Source organism: Cebus imitator, unplaced genomic scaffold (assembly GCF_001604975.1).
Source record: "Cebus imitator isolate Cc_AM_T3 unplaced genomic scaffold, Cebus_imitator-1.0 Scaffold79, whole genome shotgun sequence".
Classification (NCBI taxonomy): domain Eukaryota; kingdom Metazoa; phylum Chordata; class Mammalia; order Primates; family Cebidae; genus Cebus; species Cebus imitator.
In genome coordinates, this window is record NW_016107394.1 from 5,372,706 (window position 1) to 5,390,691 (window position 17,986).

At 50.3% G+C, this 17,986-nt stretch overlaps 1 protein-coding gene across 3 annotated transcripts in view; it reads right to left on the minus strand.

The window, feature by feature from the left end:
• Positions 1 to 4,596: 4,596 nt before the first annotated feature.
• The window catches only part of MAP6 (microtubule associated protein 6), an 83,569-nt gene continuing 70,179 nt past the window's right edge, over positions 4,597 to 17,986 (minus strand). Inside the window, exons 4-5 of one of the 3 annotated variants that reach the window (XM_017533019.2) lie at positions 5,427 to 5,962; positions 4,597 to 5,261 (exon numbers count right to left, since the gene is read on the minus strand). In XM_017533019.2, coding sequence (XP_017388508.1) covers positions 4,738 to 5,261; positions 5,427 to 5,962 — 1,060 coding nt within the window. In that variant the 3' untranslated portion in view covers positions 4,597 to 4,737. Of the gene's footprint in view, positions 5,963 to 17,986 lie in introns of all 3 variants that reach the window. The other 2 variants (XM_037740136.1, XM_017533018.2) reach the window with 2 other exon arrangements.

Below are 17,986 nucleotides of genomic sequence, written 5' to 3' on the forward strand. Positions count from 1 at the left end.
TAGTACGCATCACAAAACTTCAATACGTAATGACATTTTCCCCATGTCTTTCAATGGACTCTAAATCCACATTGTAGGGAAGCCATTATGGTCTCTAACCTGGCTACTTCATCCTTGACGCCTTCCCAAAGGTGACTTTCCTTTCTAGTTTTCCTCTGACTCCTCTGCTGCTTTAGGGCACCCTCCACTTTGGGGTTCCTTCCTCTGCCTGTCCCCTGAATGTGGGTGTTTCCCAGCGCTCTGTCCTGACCCCATCCGTCTCTCACTTTCCACACTCTTGCTGGGTAAACTCGCCCTCTCTCATGGCCTTTTTACCTTCTGTGGGCTGGTGATGCTCACATTTCAATGAGGTCTCCATCTCCGCCTTCAGCCCAGACCCTTTTCCCAGGCTCAGATCACCATGTCCAGACATCTCCTGGACACCAAAATTGAGTCCATCCTCCTGCCAAACAAGCTGTTTCCTGGATTCCCATTCATCCACACAATAATAAATATCTACTCATATTTATTAGATACCAGTTGGTATGTAAGAAAAAAATGTAAGATTGGGAACAATCCAAATAAATTACTACTACATGAAAAAGATGGGCAATAACAAGTGCTATTGAGGATGAGGGGAAATTGGAAACCTCTTACACTGCAGGTGGGAATGTAAAATGCTGGTGTCCTGGCCCACCCAGAACCAGAATCAAGCCCATAGAGGATGTTTGTCATTGTCCTCCCACTGCCCCAAGAGATGGGCTCTTGAGCACAGTGCAATGATCAGAGCTCACTGCAGGTTTAAGCTCCTGGGCTCAAGCCTCAGTCTCCCAAGTAGCTGGAACTACAGGCATGCACCACCACATCCAGCAGAGGATTGAACTGATGGCCCAAGGTGGAGAGAGAATGAAAGTTCAGATGCTCTGATGGATGAGGGGTGGAGTGGCTTGCCTATGGGAATGAAGATGTGCAGAAAGGGCCAAGTGTCTGCAGGCTGGGTTGCAGGGTCTGTGAGGGATGGGCTCAGATGCTGAGCCTGCAGGAGTGCCTGGGCAAACTGCACAGAAATACCACAACCTGGGCAGGCTTTGGGAGCTCCCCAGCCAAGTCCTAGGGAGAGGGAGAGGGGCTGCCAGCGCCCCCTGGCTTGGGCCTAGGGAGGCCACAGTGATTCTTCTTAGGATGGCTTGAGCCTCCTGGAATTGTGACCAGCCCCAAAGGCAGGATGAGGCTCCAGGAAAATGACTAATATCAGATTTCCTGCTAACCCCGGCAATGAGAGGAGGGGGCTCCCAGTGTATTTAACGAGATTTACCAAAATAAAGACATGGCATTCCTTACACCCGAGTGCCATGTTGTGATGCATAGGCTGAATTACAAATTGCAAGATGTATGAGGTAAGAAGGAGTAACCACAGAGACAGAGAAAAGTGGGCATATTTGCTATTTAGCAGGAAGAGCAGACAGGTCTTAGTGAGGGACTGGAAGCGGAGGGTCGAAGATTGGTACTAAAAAAGGATTTCCCGGTTTCTGGCTAAGAACTGGGTCAACCCGAGTGCTTTCCCACCCCTTCCTCTAGACCACCCATCCACCCTGCAGCAGACTCCCGAAAGTGTCGCTCTGGTCCGACGTGGCACTTGTCCCTTGTCCACACAGACCGCCTCCCCTCACCCATTACTCCTATTATGTTAGGAGTAACGTCGCGGCCTTTCCCCAGACCAGCCTCGGGGGCTCCAGCGAGACCTCCGCCCAGCTCCCGGAAAGGGTCTTCCAGCCAGGCCTTTCAGCGGCCCCAGGCAGGCAGGCGGAGCCCAGGCTCTGCGCCTCGCAGGTCCCGGGGCCTCTGTCGCCCACCCTCGCCAGGGCACCGTCTTTCCCACCGGCCCGATCCCGCTTCCCGAGGTCCCGCGGGGCCAGGGTGCCCAGGCGGCGGAGCTAGAGCCTGGGGTGGGGCAGGGGTGAGCCTGCGGGCGGGGACTGCGCGCGTGCGCGGGGCCGGGGTGGGGCTGCTGTTGTTGAGCCGAGAGCCCGGGTAGCTGGGCATCTTCGGGGTGGGGCTCTCCGGTCCGGCCACCAGGTTTCAGGCGTGGGCCGCGCCCCTGGGCCAGACGGGAAGCCTTCCCTTTCCGCGCCGCCTCCGGGCCGTCCTCTCCCCTCCCCGGGCGGCTGCAGCGGGGCGCAGGAGCCTGCGGCCTGGGCTGGTGTTGCGGTCGCCCCTGCTTCGTGAGGCCCCGCAGCGGGGAGGGAGAAAGAGAGGAGGGAGGAGAGGGGTGAGGAAGGAGGGGAGGAGGTGGGGGGAGGGCTTCTCAGTTTTTTCTGGGCGATTCTCTTCTGACATCTTAAGTCCCCAACGCTTGGAACTGGGCCCACTTCTCTTTCCATTCTGGCACTCTCTGAGGGAGCGCAGCCTGGTATGTGGGTCAGAGGAAGGACTGGGAGGAGGTGGAAGGTGTCCACACGCAATTTTTTTTTCTTTCTTTTGAGACTGCGTCTCGCTCTATTGCTGAGGCTGGAGTCCAGTGGCAAGATCTTGGCTCACTGCAATCTCTGCCTCCCAGGTTCAAGCGATTCTCGTGCCTCAGCCTCCCGAGTAGCTGTAATTACAGGCGCCGGCCACTACGTCCAGCTAATTTTTGAATTTTTAGTAGAGTTGGCGTTTCATCATGTTGGCCAGGCTGGTCTTGACTTCCTGACCTCAAATAATCCACCCGCCTGGGCTTCCCAAGTAGCTGGGATTATAGGCTCTAGCCAGCCAGCACAGCCTCCGTACCCAGTTCTTTGGCTTCAGTGTGACCTTGTCTTACCTTCAGGTCCCTGACTATTGGAGCTCACATGGCACAAGCTCTGAGGGCTAGTTTTGTGTTGGGCCAAAAAAACCAACCTCACTGTGAACAAACCTCTCTCTCTCTCTCTCTCTCTCTCTCTCTCTCTCTCTCTCTGTGTGTGTGTGTGTGTGTGTGTGTGTGTGTGTGTGTGTGTGTGTGTAGGCAGGCTTGGGGCCAGTTGGATGGGGAAGGCTTGCTTAGAAAATTAGACTCTTGAGGGGTCCTCAGTACTGTACTTCCTCTGATGATTTTCCTGTAAGACCTGAGCTGAGCTCCTTTGAAAGGGATAGCAGTATTCCTTGGGAGCCAGCTTTGGTGGGGGCAATAGGTGGAGCCTAGCTCCTTGGGGCTCTGGGGTTTGAAAGGGAGGCTACCACATGGTCTTGTGGCCCACGCCAGTAGCATCCCGGCAGGACCCATCTCTGACTGAGGCTGAGCCTGGGGCTGCTGGCAGCTCCCAGCTTTCCTCTCCACAGCCTGGCTGTGGCTGTTCCTCAGCCTGTCAGCACCACATTCACAGCCACAGGACTGGCCCCCACTCCCCCTAACTTCCTGGAATTCAGAAAATGGATCACCCCTGCCTCATCCCAGTTTTCCACCCCAGAGACCTGCCATACCCTTGGTCAAGTCCTCATGCAAACCAGATTCCTTTCATTCAAGGACTTCCGGAGGGAGGATTACTCAGTCCTCAGCGACACCCGTGCTGCCCTGTCTGGACTGCTTAGACCCCATCAGAACTCCACAGCCGCTTTCTCCGGGAAGTCTTCCTGGCCACCCTCACCAGGTGTTTTCTCCTCATTGTCTTCTCAAAGCCAGGCCTTGACTTGTCCTAGGGCCTCATCCCATACCACATTTTATTGTCATAATATTCTTTCCCATAGTGACTGACCCAGTCCTCAGCACTGAGCCTGGCACAAAGTGCATGCTAAGGACAAGCTTGCTGCACAGATAAGTGAATGGGGACTTCAGATGTGTGTGTGTGTACACATTTTTTTTTTTTTTTTAAGACCGCTCTTTTGCCCAGGCTGGAGCCAGGCTGGAGTGCAGTGGCCAATCTTGACTCACTGCAACCTCCACCTCCTAGATTCAAGCAATTCTCCATCCTCAGCCTCCTGAGTAGTTGGGATTATAGGTGCCTGCCACCACACCTGGCTAATTTTTTTTATTTTTAGTAGAGACAGGGTTTTACCATGTTGGCCAGACTGGTCTTAAACTCCTGACCTCAGGTGATCCACCCACCTCGGCCTCCCAAAGTGCTGGGATTACAGGCGTGAGCCACCACTCCTGGCCCTAGGCATATTTTTAAGAAGGTCCCTGGTTGAGCTGTCATAGATATTGAGTGAGGATCAGCAGATGTTAGGATCTACAGTGTCCTGAGACCTGTGATCAGAGGCCTGGTTTCCTCAAGAAGTGTGACCCCTATATGAACTTTAAGGCTGAGCTCTTGGCAAACAACTGTCATCCAGAATTCCCCTGGGCCAGGTCAGTCCCTGTTCTTGTTTCATCTTCAGGCTTCAATTCAGCCACCCAGAGCTCAGCCTGCTGGGATCTGGCACCTCCTGTGAGGCTGTCATGGTATCTGACCCTTGCCTTATCCTGCCCACCTCTGTGATGGGGTCCTGTTTCAACCTGGCATTGCCTACCCATTCCCATCCAACGCTGACAACTCACAGGACCCCTCTGGTCCATATGGGTGAATGCAGAGCCTGACATGCCCACTTTTGAATGTAATGGCATGCACACCTATTCACACAAATGCACCCCTGTCCAACAGAGCCAGAGAGAAACATTGCTGAGCCAGAGGGACCACTTTTATTAGATTCCAGCAAGACTACTGTACATGTTTCATGCAGATTAAATATGTGTCTTCACTGCCCCTGGGAGGGGAGCATTCTCACTGTCAGCTCCTTCATTGGCATGTCAAGGGGTGAGTATCAAGGGGAGCTCTCAATGTATTCCGTATGGGGGACAGTGGGGATCATGACTCGGGGTAGGGGTGAGACACTAGGTAGCTGAGGGTCCCTGGGACCTTGAGTCTTCAGAGGTTCAGGGACTGCAGGACCTTGGTCCTTTGCTGGTGCTGGCACCAGAGGATCTTGATCCTTCAGAGGCACCGGGATTATAGGAACTTGATTCTTCAGAGGTTCAGGGACTATAGGACCTTGATTCTTTGGAGGCTGTAGGACCATGGACCCTTGATCCTTAACTAGTACTGGGAGAATGGGGTCTTGATTCTTCACAGACTCGGGGACCACAGGACCTTGATTCTTTACAGGTGCCACAACTGCAGAATCGTGAACCTTTGCATGCTCTGGGACCACAACATCTCGATCCTTGACTGGCCCTGAGACCATGGAACCTTGATTCTTTATAAGCTCAGAGACCATGGAACCTTGATTCTTTATGGGTGCTGTGACTATAGGACCTTGATCCTTTAGATGCTCTGGGACCATGGGACCTTGATCCTTGATAGGTGCTGAGACCATAGGACCTTGATCCTTGACAGGTGCTGAGACCATGGGACCTTGATCCTTGAAAGGTGCTGAGACCATGGGACCTTGATCCTTGACAGGTGCTGAGACCATGGGACCTTGACCCTTGACAGGTGCTGAGACCATGGGACCTTGATCCTTGACAGGTGCTGAGACCATGGGACCTTGATCCTTGACAGGTGCTGAGACCATGGGACCTTGATCCTTGACAGGTGCTGGGATCATGGGACCTTGATCCTTGACAGGTGCTGGGACCACAGGAGCTTGATTCTTCACAGGCTCAGGAACCCTAGGACTTTGATCCTTCAGAGACTCTGGTACTACAGAATCTTGATCCTTAGCTCTTGCTGGAACCATAGGACTTTGATTCTTTGGAGGAACTGGGACCGAGGGACCTTGGTCCTTGACTGGTGCTGAGATAATAGGGCTTTCATTCTTTAAAGGCTCAGGGACCACGTGATCTTGATCCTTGACTGGTAACAGGATCATGGGACCTAGATCCTTCGGAGGCCCTGGGACCACAGAACCTTGCTTCTTCAGAGGCTCTTGGACCATAGGACCTTGACCTTTCAGAAGGCCTGGGACCACAGAACCTTGATCCTTGTCTGGCTCTGTGGCTACAGGACCTTGATTCTTACTTGAATCACTGACGCGTTGACCCAGGCTCCTGCAAAGGAGAGAGAGGTGGTCACTGTAAGAGTAGAGTTCAGGCAGGGACAGGGCAGAGAACAGATTGCCTGATAAGTCTTGGCCTAGTGGAGCCTGGGCTGGGCAGCTCTTGCTGGAGAGCCAGGAGAATCTGATTTCTGTGTTCTTAGTACAGAATGTGGGTGAGGGAGGTGGGTGAGGGGAAGGCACAGGAATCAGTCATTCAGTGTGCTTGCCAATTGATTATAACCTGCACGTGGCACAGGGGGTGGCACTCTGGTGACAATGGCAGTACTATAGCTGGACTCAGAGTCATCCGGTAGGCATCCCAGCAGCCCGTCCACCCCACACTCCATCCAAGTCCCTACTTCTTCTAGGTTCACTGGGCCCATCCTGGGAACCCCATCTTAGCTGTCCACCAGATGCCCCCAAAGGCCAGGGTGCTCTTTCCTTGCTCACAGGGACTTCCAGTTCTTTTCCCTCCCTGACTCCCTGACCCCCTTGTTAAGCGCTGACTGCAGGAAGGGGCAAGGAGTCCATGGCATACCAGGAAAGGAAGCAGTAGGAATGCGCTTCTCCCCCTCTCTTGGAAGGGGAAAAGGATTTTATCACTGACATTGTATAGAATGAGCAGCATGTGGTGATAATAAAAAGCAGGCCAGCTTTTAGTTTTTTGTTATTTGTTTCTGTAGAGATGGCATCTCACTATGTCACCCAGGCTGTTCTCGAGCTCCTGACCTCAAGTGATCCTCCCAGCGGAATAGCTGGACTACAGGCAGCTTTTAGCTTTATTGCTTTAAATTCTCTACAGACGGTGTTCCCCGTGATTGCGTGCACCACTTCCACTACCCTCAACCTTTGGTAGGGGACTCACTGGGACTCCCCATTCAGGTAGGGATGGGGCCCTGATCCCCTCACTCCATTCCCACTTCTGGCTCCCTCTGTTCTCCTAAGTCCCTTGCCCTCACCAACTCCAAGGCTCCTGGGCTTACTTCCCTGCAACCAAGAGTCTCAGTCTGTCATCAGAATCCTCAGGCACTGTTCTGTCTGCCTCACTGCGGCCATCTGCCTCATCTGCTGGCCCACACAAACTGTGGAGAACCTGTGACAACACCAGCCCTCAAAGGCAAGCATTGCCACACTTGGACCCGGCCAGCCTGGAGCCCTCTGGTTTACAGTGCACACTCCTTCCTTTCAGGCCACGTTGGAAGTAGCCACTTGAGAGTGGCGTTGCTCAGCAAGTGTCACAGGCCCTTGCACACCTACAACACATTCACTTTCCAAATAGCTCCCTTTCAGAGCTCATTTTGGCAACAGAGCAGCCCTGTGAGGCACACAGGAACGATTTTCTTACCCTTACTTGTCTGATGAAGAAAATGAGGTTGTGAAAGAACAAGTAATGGGGAAAGTGAGGCACCCCCATAGACTAGCATCTGAGTCCTTCCACTCCTAGAGCCTGGACTCTTTCCCTTAGCATGCCTGGCGCATGGTAGGTGCTCAATGCCAGGTAGCTATTACTATTACTCTATTTATTGGGTATAATGATATTTACACAGAAATCTATAATGAGTAGAGGTCAGTACGTAGAGCACCTTGTACTATGGTATTATTAGGTAGTATTACGGTTATTTTTATAGTTACTTAGAAGTAAAATTATATATATTTGGACTACTTTTATTCTACTGTGTTGTCCTGATGCAGAAGCTTTTTACTGTATTTAGCACCTTGAGCCACCCATGGACTGGTATCTCTCAGCAGAGTCCATGGCCACATAGGCGGCCTCTCCGTCCACTCCTCCTGGCTGTCCCTGAGCATCACAGTGGAAGGCACCAGGGTGGCTCTCTGGCTTAGCACGACATGGAACACAGGTGCTCTGGCCAGACGGACACAGCTGGCTGCCATCAGTAGGTCCTAAGTGTTTGAGGAGAGAGCCAGGCAAGGCCGTGAGAAGCTTGCCTAATCCAAAGGCATTAAAGCACCTCCAGTCACTGGTGGCTGGTCAGAGAGGAAAAATAAAAATCAAATTCAGAATAGAACCAAGCAGGAAACCGATTAGGTGTATCCTCTTAGACTGTGAGGCGACCTGGGTGGTGTCCTCCCAACAGGGTGATGAAGCTGAGAAGAGACAAAAGCCAAAAAAGGGGCTGAACCCCATCTTAGGGGCTTGGGCTGCAGAACCTATCCCAAGGGCAGGACATGGGCCTGGAGTCTCCTGCTGGCACAAAGAAGCCCAGCCCTGCAGCCTGGTCCAGGAAGCACATTTCTCTGGATATTTACAGCATTGGATCCTGTGCCAGGTACCAAATTTATGTTTATTGGGCGCTTGTGTTTAATGAGCCAGCTGTGAGCTAACCTCAACTTTGCATGGATACATAACCCCATATTGCTTTGGTTAGAAAACTTTTCTTTAGTGAGTGCCTTTAATTGTGGGAAGGTTATAATTAAGATTAGGAATGATGAGTTAAATCAAATCCCCAATATTACTTTTTTGGTATTAAGTTTAGGAAAAAGCCTGTAATCCCAGCACTTTGGGAGGCCGAGGTGGGCAGATCACCCGAGGTCAGGAGTTTGAGATCAGCCTGACTAACATGGTGAAACACCATCTCTACTAAAAATACAAAAATTAGTTGGGTGTGCTGGCAGACACCTGTAGTCCCACTACTCAGGAGGCTGAGGTGGGAGAATCATTTGAGCCCAGGAGGTGGACGTGGCAGTGAGCTGAGATTTCGCCACTGCACTCTAACCTGGGTGACACAGTGAGGCACTGTCTTGAGTTAAAAAAAAAAAGAAAAAAGTTTAGGAAAAATATGCATAGATTTAGTTCAAAAGTATTTGTAATATTTAAGATAATTTAGCATATTAGAATATCTAACAGATTAGCTTTGTAATCCCAATATAACATGTGTAATGGAATAAGTAAATTTAGACTTATAACTTAAAGCTGAAAGATATGACAGTTTTACAGTTTTTTAAGACAATGATGGAACTTTTATGGCAAGTCATTGGTCACCATATTTTTAATCTTAATTTATTAAAAATTATTTATAATTTAATTTATATTTAGGGTAATTGAACTAAGCTATAATATCCTCCTTAAAAGAGATTGTTACATTTTACTAGGTTTTTGATTTTTGTTACTTTTTATTAAGCGTTCACTTTTAAAATCCAAGCAGTCTGGACAGTTTTTCTATGCACGAAACTGCACTCAAGGGTGCCATGAAATCCTCACTGACACTGACTGGTCCTCGCTTTGGTCCACAGTTGCCTGCCAGTCTCCCATCTGTAAAATGCCCACCTCCTCCAGTGAGGCTGGTGAGAATGAGGCAAAGCCACCCCCTCAGGTTGGAAGCCGGTTTGTGGCTTGGGGAGCAGAAGCAGGCTGCATTCGGCCCACTCAGGCCACAGGCCAGCTGTCCTTGGGCATGGCCCAACCTGCACAACCAAATCTGGGGCCCTGGGTCAGCAGCACATATTCTCAAGACAGCATATGCCTCAGGCGCCTTCTCCCGCCTGTGTACCCTGAAAGCACCAGCCTCTCAGAAACTACAATAACCTGCTGGGCCTATCTTGGCTTCTGTGCTGCTTATTGCCTGAAAGGTCTTGGGCAATTGCTCAACCACAAAAGACCTCAGTTTCCCTGCCTATAAAGCGGGGACAAGAATTTAAATTTCAGGGATTATTACAACAGAAGATATTGTGAGGCAGGCATCTGCAACCATAATTCTTGATATTTTCAGCATGCTTGGATAGTACACAGATAAGTCCACTATTGTAATAACTGTGATGCAGGTTACTAAATGCTCACGCATCTGTTATCTTATGTCATTTGCCCCTCACAGTAGTCCTGGGGGAACCCCACTTTCCTTGCATCATCCTCTCATGCTGTTTTGCACACTGCCAGCCAGGGCTGTGTTGTTTCTGCTGTTTCTGCTTCACCCACTCTTCTGTGTCAAAGCCCTGCCCGTCCTTGAAGGCTCGGCTCAGCTCCCACCTCCTCCCTGGTCTTCCTGCCTGTGTCTCTCCACACTAATTTCTTTTGCATCCCAGCTGCAGCACCATCTCACAGTCTCTCTCTCCACCTCCTCACATATCCCAACTGGAGGCCAGGCTCTCCTGCTAAACAGCGAGCTCCCTGAAGGCAGGGGCCGACCTTCTTGCCTGCAGCCCCAATTCCCAGCATAGTATCTGAAACAAAGCAGGCAAAATGGAAAGTTTTAAAAGTTATTGTTGCTGAAAGCTGGTTCATCCTCTATTCCCTGGCCCCTGCCAGAAACTCGAATTCATCCTTAATACCTCCCTTTCCCTCAAAACCCTTACCTCACCCATCAGGTCCCATTGATTTCAGCTCCTAACATTTATCCTTGAATATTCCCACTTCTTTCCCTCCCTCCCTTCCCCTGCCACCTGCTATGCCATCATCTCCTTGGACCACTGTCACAGCCTCCTAACTGGTGTCCCCTGTTCCAGCTATCCTTGCTCTCCTCCAATCCATTCTTCATATAGAAATCAGAATGATCTCTTAAGAGGGCAAACCTGATCCTGTTTATAGGATCCTGTTTACCCTGCTTACAACCCTTCAGTAACTTCTCCTGGCACCAAGAATAAAGAAAATCTGTTACACTGCTCCACCTAGCTGGCCAATCTACCCACTCCTTACCCCTCTGCCCTTCCCCTTCCTGCCTTCCCTGGCTCTCTGTGCCCAGCATTCTGTTCCTTCAACATGCCCTGCTCCTTCCCATTTTACAGCTTTTGCACATGCTGCTGTCTGCTCCTGGAATATTCTCTTGTTCCCTCTTCACCTGGCTAGTGCTTACTCAGCCACCATCACTCAGCTCACTGAGGCACCGCCCTGGGAAGCCTTCCACGGACCCCACAGTCATGGCCAGCCCCCTGCTACAGGCTCTCCCAGTCCCTGGCACTTGCTTTGCTGTCTTCTCTCAGCTAATTCCATGTGTTCTTTTGGAATACAAGGAGGGCAGGGACCACGTCAGTTTTACACATCATTGTGTCCTCTGTACTTTAAATAAACAGTACCTGAATCCCGGTGGGTTCTGACTTAATACTTGAATGACTAAATAAACAAGGGACTCTTCTGTGACAGGCTCTGTCCTACAAAACTTAATGTTCCAAGGTTATATGAGACATCTTGTCTTAGATACTTCCTTTTCTGGCCTTCTTCCTGTTTCCATGGAGACAGGCAATGCCTCCTGAGTTCACACACTGACATTGGATTGATGCTTCCCAGAGTCTAGAAGCAGGATTACTGAGACCTGCCCTCAACTGGATGGGGAAAGGGCTTCATTCTCCCCCACTGATTCCTGCCCTTGCACATGATTCCAGTCCTATAATCCACCCACGTGGTTTTTTTCTTCCCAGATTGACTCCTGTTGCACCATCAAAGCAGCCCACAGCTGCAGCAGTGCTCCTGGTATAGGGCTCCATTCAGAAAGCAGGGAACCTATGGACCCTGCCCTCCAGGGGAAGTGTGGGAGTGTGGGGCAGTGTGGAAATGCCTCGAGGATGAAAGAAACTGAACAATAACTATGGGCCACGCTCGGTGCCAGCTGTTTTAATATATATTGTTTCTCATGATGTAAAAAGCAACCTGCTGAAGAGACAGTGGATTGACTGGGCCTGAGGCCAGAAGAACTGGGTTCGAATGTGAATCCAACCCCTTCCTAGCCATGGGATGGCATCAGGGACCTTATCTATAAGGCCTCAGTTTCCTTATCTATAAAAGGAGGCTTAGAAGGTCCACCTTGTAGCTTATATAAATGCTCATGGCATGACCCCTGGAATACAGGTGATGTTTAGCAAATGTTAATTCCAAAGGGGGAGTTGGTGATCTGTTCCAATTGTCTGGCTCCACAGATGGAAACTTGGCCCAGAATGGACAAGTGACTCTCCCACAGCCACACAGCTAATGGATAGCAGGCCCAGGACTAAACATGGGCCTTTCAGCACCTCGGTGGGAGGGTGGAAGAGACGAGGACGAGACAGGGTGATTCCAGCTCTGTTCCCTTGCTGCCTGCCTCCATGGGCACCATACACTTGCTCCTGATTCTTAGACACAAACAAAGCTCCTAGCACAGCAATGGGAAATGCAGCAGCCAAGGGGGATTGCCAAGGAAACTGTCTTTGAAAGACTCATTATTCTTATGAAGAATCTGCAGGAGGCAGGAGTTCTCAAAACAACACTCACTCCGCCTCTCTCCCCAACAGGACTCTGTGGGAGCTTCTCTTTTAGTAATTATCCTGTTGTTTGGTAATTATCTGCCTCTCCTGCCAGCCCGTGGGACTGTGTTTTGTTGTTCTTTGCATCACGAGCATCTAGCACAGGGTCTGGCTCATCGTAGTACCTGGCAGATACTGGCGGGAAAAACACATGGCTGGGGTAGCTTCTTCTCTTTATTCTCTTTTAATTTTTTCTCTTTTATCCATTCACTCAAGAAATCTACTGAGACCCTGCTCTGTGTCAGGCCCTCACTGGGGACACAGAAGTGCATGAGACCTGAGCCCTGACTGGGAGAAGGAGCTCCTAGAGTGAGGCAGGAGACAGACCTGTAAACACACACCACAAACGTGACGCTACCACCCGGTACAGGCACCGCCACCAAGCTGGGCCCTAAGCCTTATCGGCCTGTGTCTCTTCAAACCAGAGAGGCTCAAAGGTCTTATTAGGGGCCAAGCTGTCGCTTTGTTGGAGAAGTCCTCCCTCTCTATTCCACAAAAGCACAACTCCACAAGCCAAATCAAAGGCACCCAGAGCTGGAAGGACAGACTGCTGGGCTGCAGGTCTCCTGAGCCTCTGCTGCAATCTCCCTGGCAGGTGGCAACCCAGCCACTGCTCGCACTGCCTGGGGTGGGCTGCAGATGCCTGGTGAGGCAGCCTCCTCCTCGGTGGCCACTGGTTAGACCTGAGCAGAAGCCTGCATGACAGTCAGCTCCACTCCTTCCTATCGCTGCACTGATCCCTGTTTTGCACTCTGGGGCCACCCTTCTAGGGAACGCCCTGCTGGCTGCCCCAGGACAGCCTTTTGGGTATTGAAGGGGGCAGCAGTTGGGTCCATATCCCTGGCTTCTCCAGGTAATGCATGCCCCACACAGCTCAGACTTGGTTCCCAGAGCCCTCACCTCCCAACTGCCCTCCTCACAGTGTCTCAGCTGGCTCTGTTCCTTGGAAAGTACAGCTTCAGAACTGAAAGCCATTTTGTAGGCGTGGTCTCCACACAGGACACACCTCCTCTGCCCTGGAGTCTATACCTCCAATGATCAGCCTCAGCAGCTCTAGCTTTAACAGTGCTGGCTGCCCAAACACCACCGCTCCCCATCTGCCTAGCAAACCCCTTCTCCAGGACTGAAGAATCAGTTCTGAGACCATTTCCTCAGTGAAACAACCTCTGAGCCTCTACTGCCTTCTGTGTTCCCGCAGTGCCCCCACCCCCACCTTGGCAGCAGCCCCTATCAGATCAGCTTCAATAGTTTTGTAGCTGCCTCTCTAAATGGGCAGTTTCAGGCCAGGGACCGTGCCTGTCTCATCGCTCTTTCCCTCACTCCCTCCCCTCATCTCCTCTCTCTCTTCCCTGCCTCTCTTGCCTCCTTCCTTACTTCCACAAGCATTTACTAAATGCCTGCTATGCGCCAGGCCATTGCATATAGTGCAGAACCAGGGATCACTAGCTTAGGGTTGGCACGTAGTAGGAGGCCTACTTTCTCAAGTTTTAAAATAGCTCACACAAGGTCAAATTCTCACAACCACATTTACATGACGTAAAAATGTTTTCCTATTTTTAACTGCCTTAGCACCCTTTTTGTCCCTCCAAAGGATAAGATCTCTTTAAGGTTTCTGAGAGAACTTTACATGCAATGAGACATTTGATTCCCACAACAGCAGTGTCACCCAGGCAGACAGAAAGCCCTCACCTCGCCTTCCAGAAGCGAAAACACAGCGCAGAAGGCGGAAGTTGCCCAAGGTCGTGTAGTGAGTTCTGGCAAAGTCAGGACCTTAATAGAAGAGCTCTTTCCTGTCTACAACATCCCTCATGGTGGGATACAGAGATACAGAGATTCCAGATTTGTCTGCAGATGTCTGGACTGGCCTGGGCTTGAGATGACTGACTGGCTCTGGCTGGGGCGAATGACTTCTGTAGTTCCCAGCTCAGAGCCCCCAGCTGCATCTCCTTAGAGAGTTGCCCCTCTGGGCCCAACAACCTGGCTGGCTGCTCCCACCACACAGCTCCCCCACCCCCCACGTTTACTTCCTAGCATTTGGCAGACTCTGGAAAAGAAGATCTTAGCCCCAGAAAGCAGTAGCATCCTGCCTAAGAGTGCCCAACCACATTCACACCTGGAAGCCCTACCTGTGCAGCTGCCAATCAGTCTACCAGCCCAGGACCACGCTGAGTCCGTCAGGTGTGGCTCATCACCCCAGAAACACCAGCTAGGCCCACAGTTAGGAGAATGGCTGCCTCCACAAGACTTAATCCTGGACCAGGGGCTGGAGGGAGTGAAATGTGTAGATCAAACTCAGCATCTGTGACCTTCTTGTGACTCATTTTCCATAGACAAGTGTATGGAGAGTCACTGAAGGCTTCAGAGCAAGCGAGGGACAGAGGAGGAGGCTGCTGCTTTAGGGCACACACATCTTTACAACAGGAATCCTACAGACAGTCCCAAGTGCTGGACAGGGAATGGGTTTAAGGGTCACCCAAACCTGGGTTCACCTCCTGGCTCACCACTTACAAGTTGTGTGACTTTGTTCTTTCATCACCCAGTTCTGATTTCTTTATCTGTAAATGGGAGTGAAACCCACGGACTCTCTAACCTTACTGTGAGGATTAAGTGAGATGAAGCGTGTAAAGGCCAAGTAAAGGTTCATTTCCTCCCCAAAGGCTGTGGCAACTCTGCATTTTTCAAAAGTTGCTTCAAGATTTGGGGCAAGTTCCTGGTTCAGGTCTTTCCCTGCCACTCTGGGTTCCCACCAGGCAGGCATGTTCTTCTAAAGTACAGGGAAATGGTTGCACTGGGGGGGTAGGTGGCTAGGTAGTTATGTTTTCTGCGTGGTTGTTTACCTATTTATTTTTGCCGTTGTTAAATACCTTTTCTGGATTTGGCCTGCTAACTAGAACTAAATAAATTTCCAATTGTATGACACATATTTTTAAAAGCATTCTACGTTGTTTTAGCACCAAGAAGGCAAAGTCAAAGGCACAGTGGATTGTCCCAGTGGGCTGCCAGGAATCTGATAATTCTGCTAATGACCCTTTTTGAAATGTAAAGTGTTGGACTAAGGCAGCACTCAATTTTTGTCTAACTATACTCCTGGAAACTTGCAAATCAATCATTGTCTTCCCCCACCCCCATCTAAAGCAAAGGATCGGATCTTGAGCAATTAATCAAAACTGGTTTCCTGTGTCCAGAGGGGATCAATTCCAAATGAATGTGGAATTGCAGACATGGATCTGCACCAGGTGATTTATGGGGTGTGCTTAGAGAGCAGGGGCCAGATGAAGGGCTGGAGGACGGGAGGAGGCAGCAAATTTAAGACCAACACTAGGTGGTCTTAATCTCAGGCCATTCTGTGGTAGAAGGAGTGGATTTACCTTGTGTAGCTCCAGCTACCCTGCAGCTGGGGACCAAGGGCAGTAAGTAACTGGGAAGCTATTGTCAGCAAAATTACCCATAACATGAGCTATTGGCAAGGGTGTTGCATATTCCAGTTTGCATAGGACTTTTGCATGCCTCAAAGCCACGAGGCCCTCACAGCCTGCCTGTGAATCAGGTATCCCTTGCTATCAGAGCTCTTGCCACTTGCTATCCTGAACTCTGGAAACAAACAGATTGAAATAACATGTTATCTCTTGCTGGCCAAATTCTTACTTCCTGAATTTGGAAACCAAATATATTTGGAGAGTGATGGATATTTGCATTATTGTTATCTGTTGGAGGCTTCTACAAGTTAAGTTAAGGTTAGTTAAGGTCACACAGCTAGTAAATAGTAGAGCTTGGATTTAGAACCAGGCCTGTTGGTTGTAATTCTTGCCTGGAATTAGACATGCCTGTGAAATGTGTGGTGGTGGGGAGGGTCTCGTCACCCTAGAGTTAGGAGTCCTGCACTGAGCAGGGAGTGGGATTGGCCCGTCTCTTGGATTACTCTGTAACAAGAGCCCAAGATTTTATGAAATCCAGACTGTTTAGAAAAAGTGGCTAGCTAAAGTACAGAGGTATGCAGGCCTGAACAGAGGTCAGCCAGTGTAAAACCAGCCAGTGACTGCTCTCTGCTCCGCAGTTGCTGTGACCTCTCACAAAACTGCCCCTTTCATGGGAGCAGGGACTGTTATTAGGCAGAGAAGAGCCTTGTGGAGGCACCATGGTGAATGTGGAGGCGGATGGTGAATATCATCGTTCATTCACTCACTCACTCATGTTTCATTCAACGAGCCCTTTAGAAGACACTCTCTATGGTAGGCTTTGGGCCAGGAGCTAGGGCTACAAACAGAGAGACCTTGCCCTGGGGGAGCACGGTCTAGTAGGTGGGACACACACAAGAGCGGATGACACAGTACATGTGGCATCATGAAGACACACAGAGGGCAGCTTACCCAGCTTGGGAGGTGCGGGAAAGGCTTCCTGGAGCTGTCCCCTGAGCGGAGTCTTGAAGGATGAGTTAGCCAGGTGAAGAAGCAGGAGAAGGGCATTCTGGGCAGGTGGACAGCGAGGGTAAAGGCATGGAGGTGAGAAGCAGCATGGTGCACCGAGGGAACACGAAGCTTCTGCGCCACGAGGAGCCCACGGATGGTTTAAAGCAGGGGTGACATGGTCAGATTTGCATAAAGATCCCTCTAGCAGCTTAAACCAGTAGCAAGCAGTGGCAGTAACTTAAATCTCAGCATCTGAAGCTCTCTTGGACCCAGATAAGAGTTCTGGGGCCATCTGTTGAGATCACTATATACAATGCCAGGTTAACAAGTAATTGAGGTCCACTTACATGAGGACAAGGGACAGAAATGTAAGCTCAATTCCACTGGCTGAACTAAAATGCTCAAAATGCAGTCTCAAATCCAATACTCATATACCGCAGATAATAATGGATACCAGTTTTATCTTGGTAACTCCAGGACCGAGTATATTTCGTATGAATGAAGTATCTGCTGGACCATTCTGCATTTAGTAACCTACATTGCAGTCACCCAGGCAAGCCAGTACCAAAAGGAGAAAAACTGTGTATTGGCTGTGATGATTGGTCAGTAGAGTCAGGACATCTGAGCCACACATGTAAAGATCTGACCCCATTCTTATTTTCCCTCAGTTTATATCTAGGTCCCAATATTTAAAGACGGTACTGGGCAAGCCTGCTGGAGGACCTGGAATGGCCCAGCCAGAGTGTGGCACTGTGGGGTGCGGGTTCGTTTTTATTGGGGGTCCCACTTGTCTGAAACCTGATTCTTTTCAGGCCAGCCCAGTCTCCTTCAGGTGAGAGGAAGAGACAGCAGGCTACGGAGCTGGAAGCCGAGATTCCAGTGTTTCCTCCATCCTCCAAGTCTCACCAAACTGGCAGGTGCCTCCTCCTCTTTGAGCTTCCCTTTCTCCTCTGTTACCTGGGCCAACACCTGCCCCATAACATTGGGAGGGTTCAGTGGAATGGCACAGAAAGAAATGCTTTGTAAGCAATGCATACATAGAAACTGTTAGAATATTATCATTTGGGTCTGTGGACTCAAGGTAATTCAATAGCTGTAATTCTTTAAAGGCAGTCTTCTTAAGACAGTTTACCTCAATCAGTTTCATGTATTACTCACAGCTAAGTATATACCTATCTACCAGAAAGTGGACATGTACCTTTCAAGCACTCTAAAGGGAGGGGAAGGGTGTGAAGTGACACATTTAGTGTCCTCCATGGGTTCCCTACAGCCCTCAAGTCATTCATCCTCACTCTGCTCCTCCGAGGGGAGTACCAGTCTCCCCATTTTCAGAGGAGGACACTAATGCTCCAGTAGGTTGGCGAGAGGCACAGGGTTGCATGGCAGTACTGATTTCCACCCAC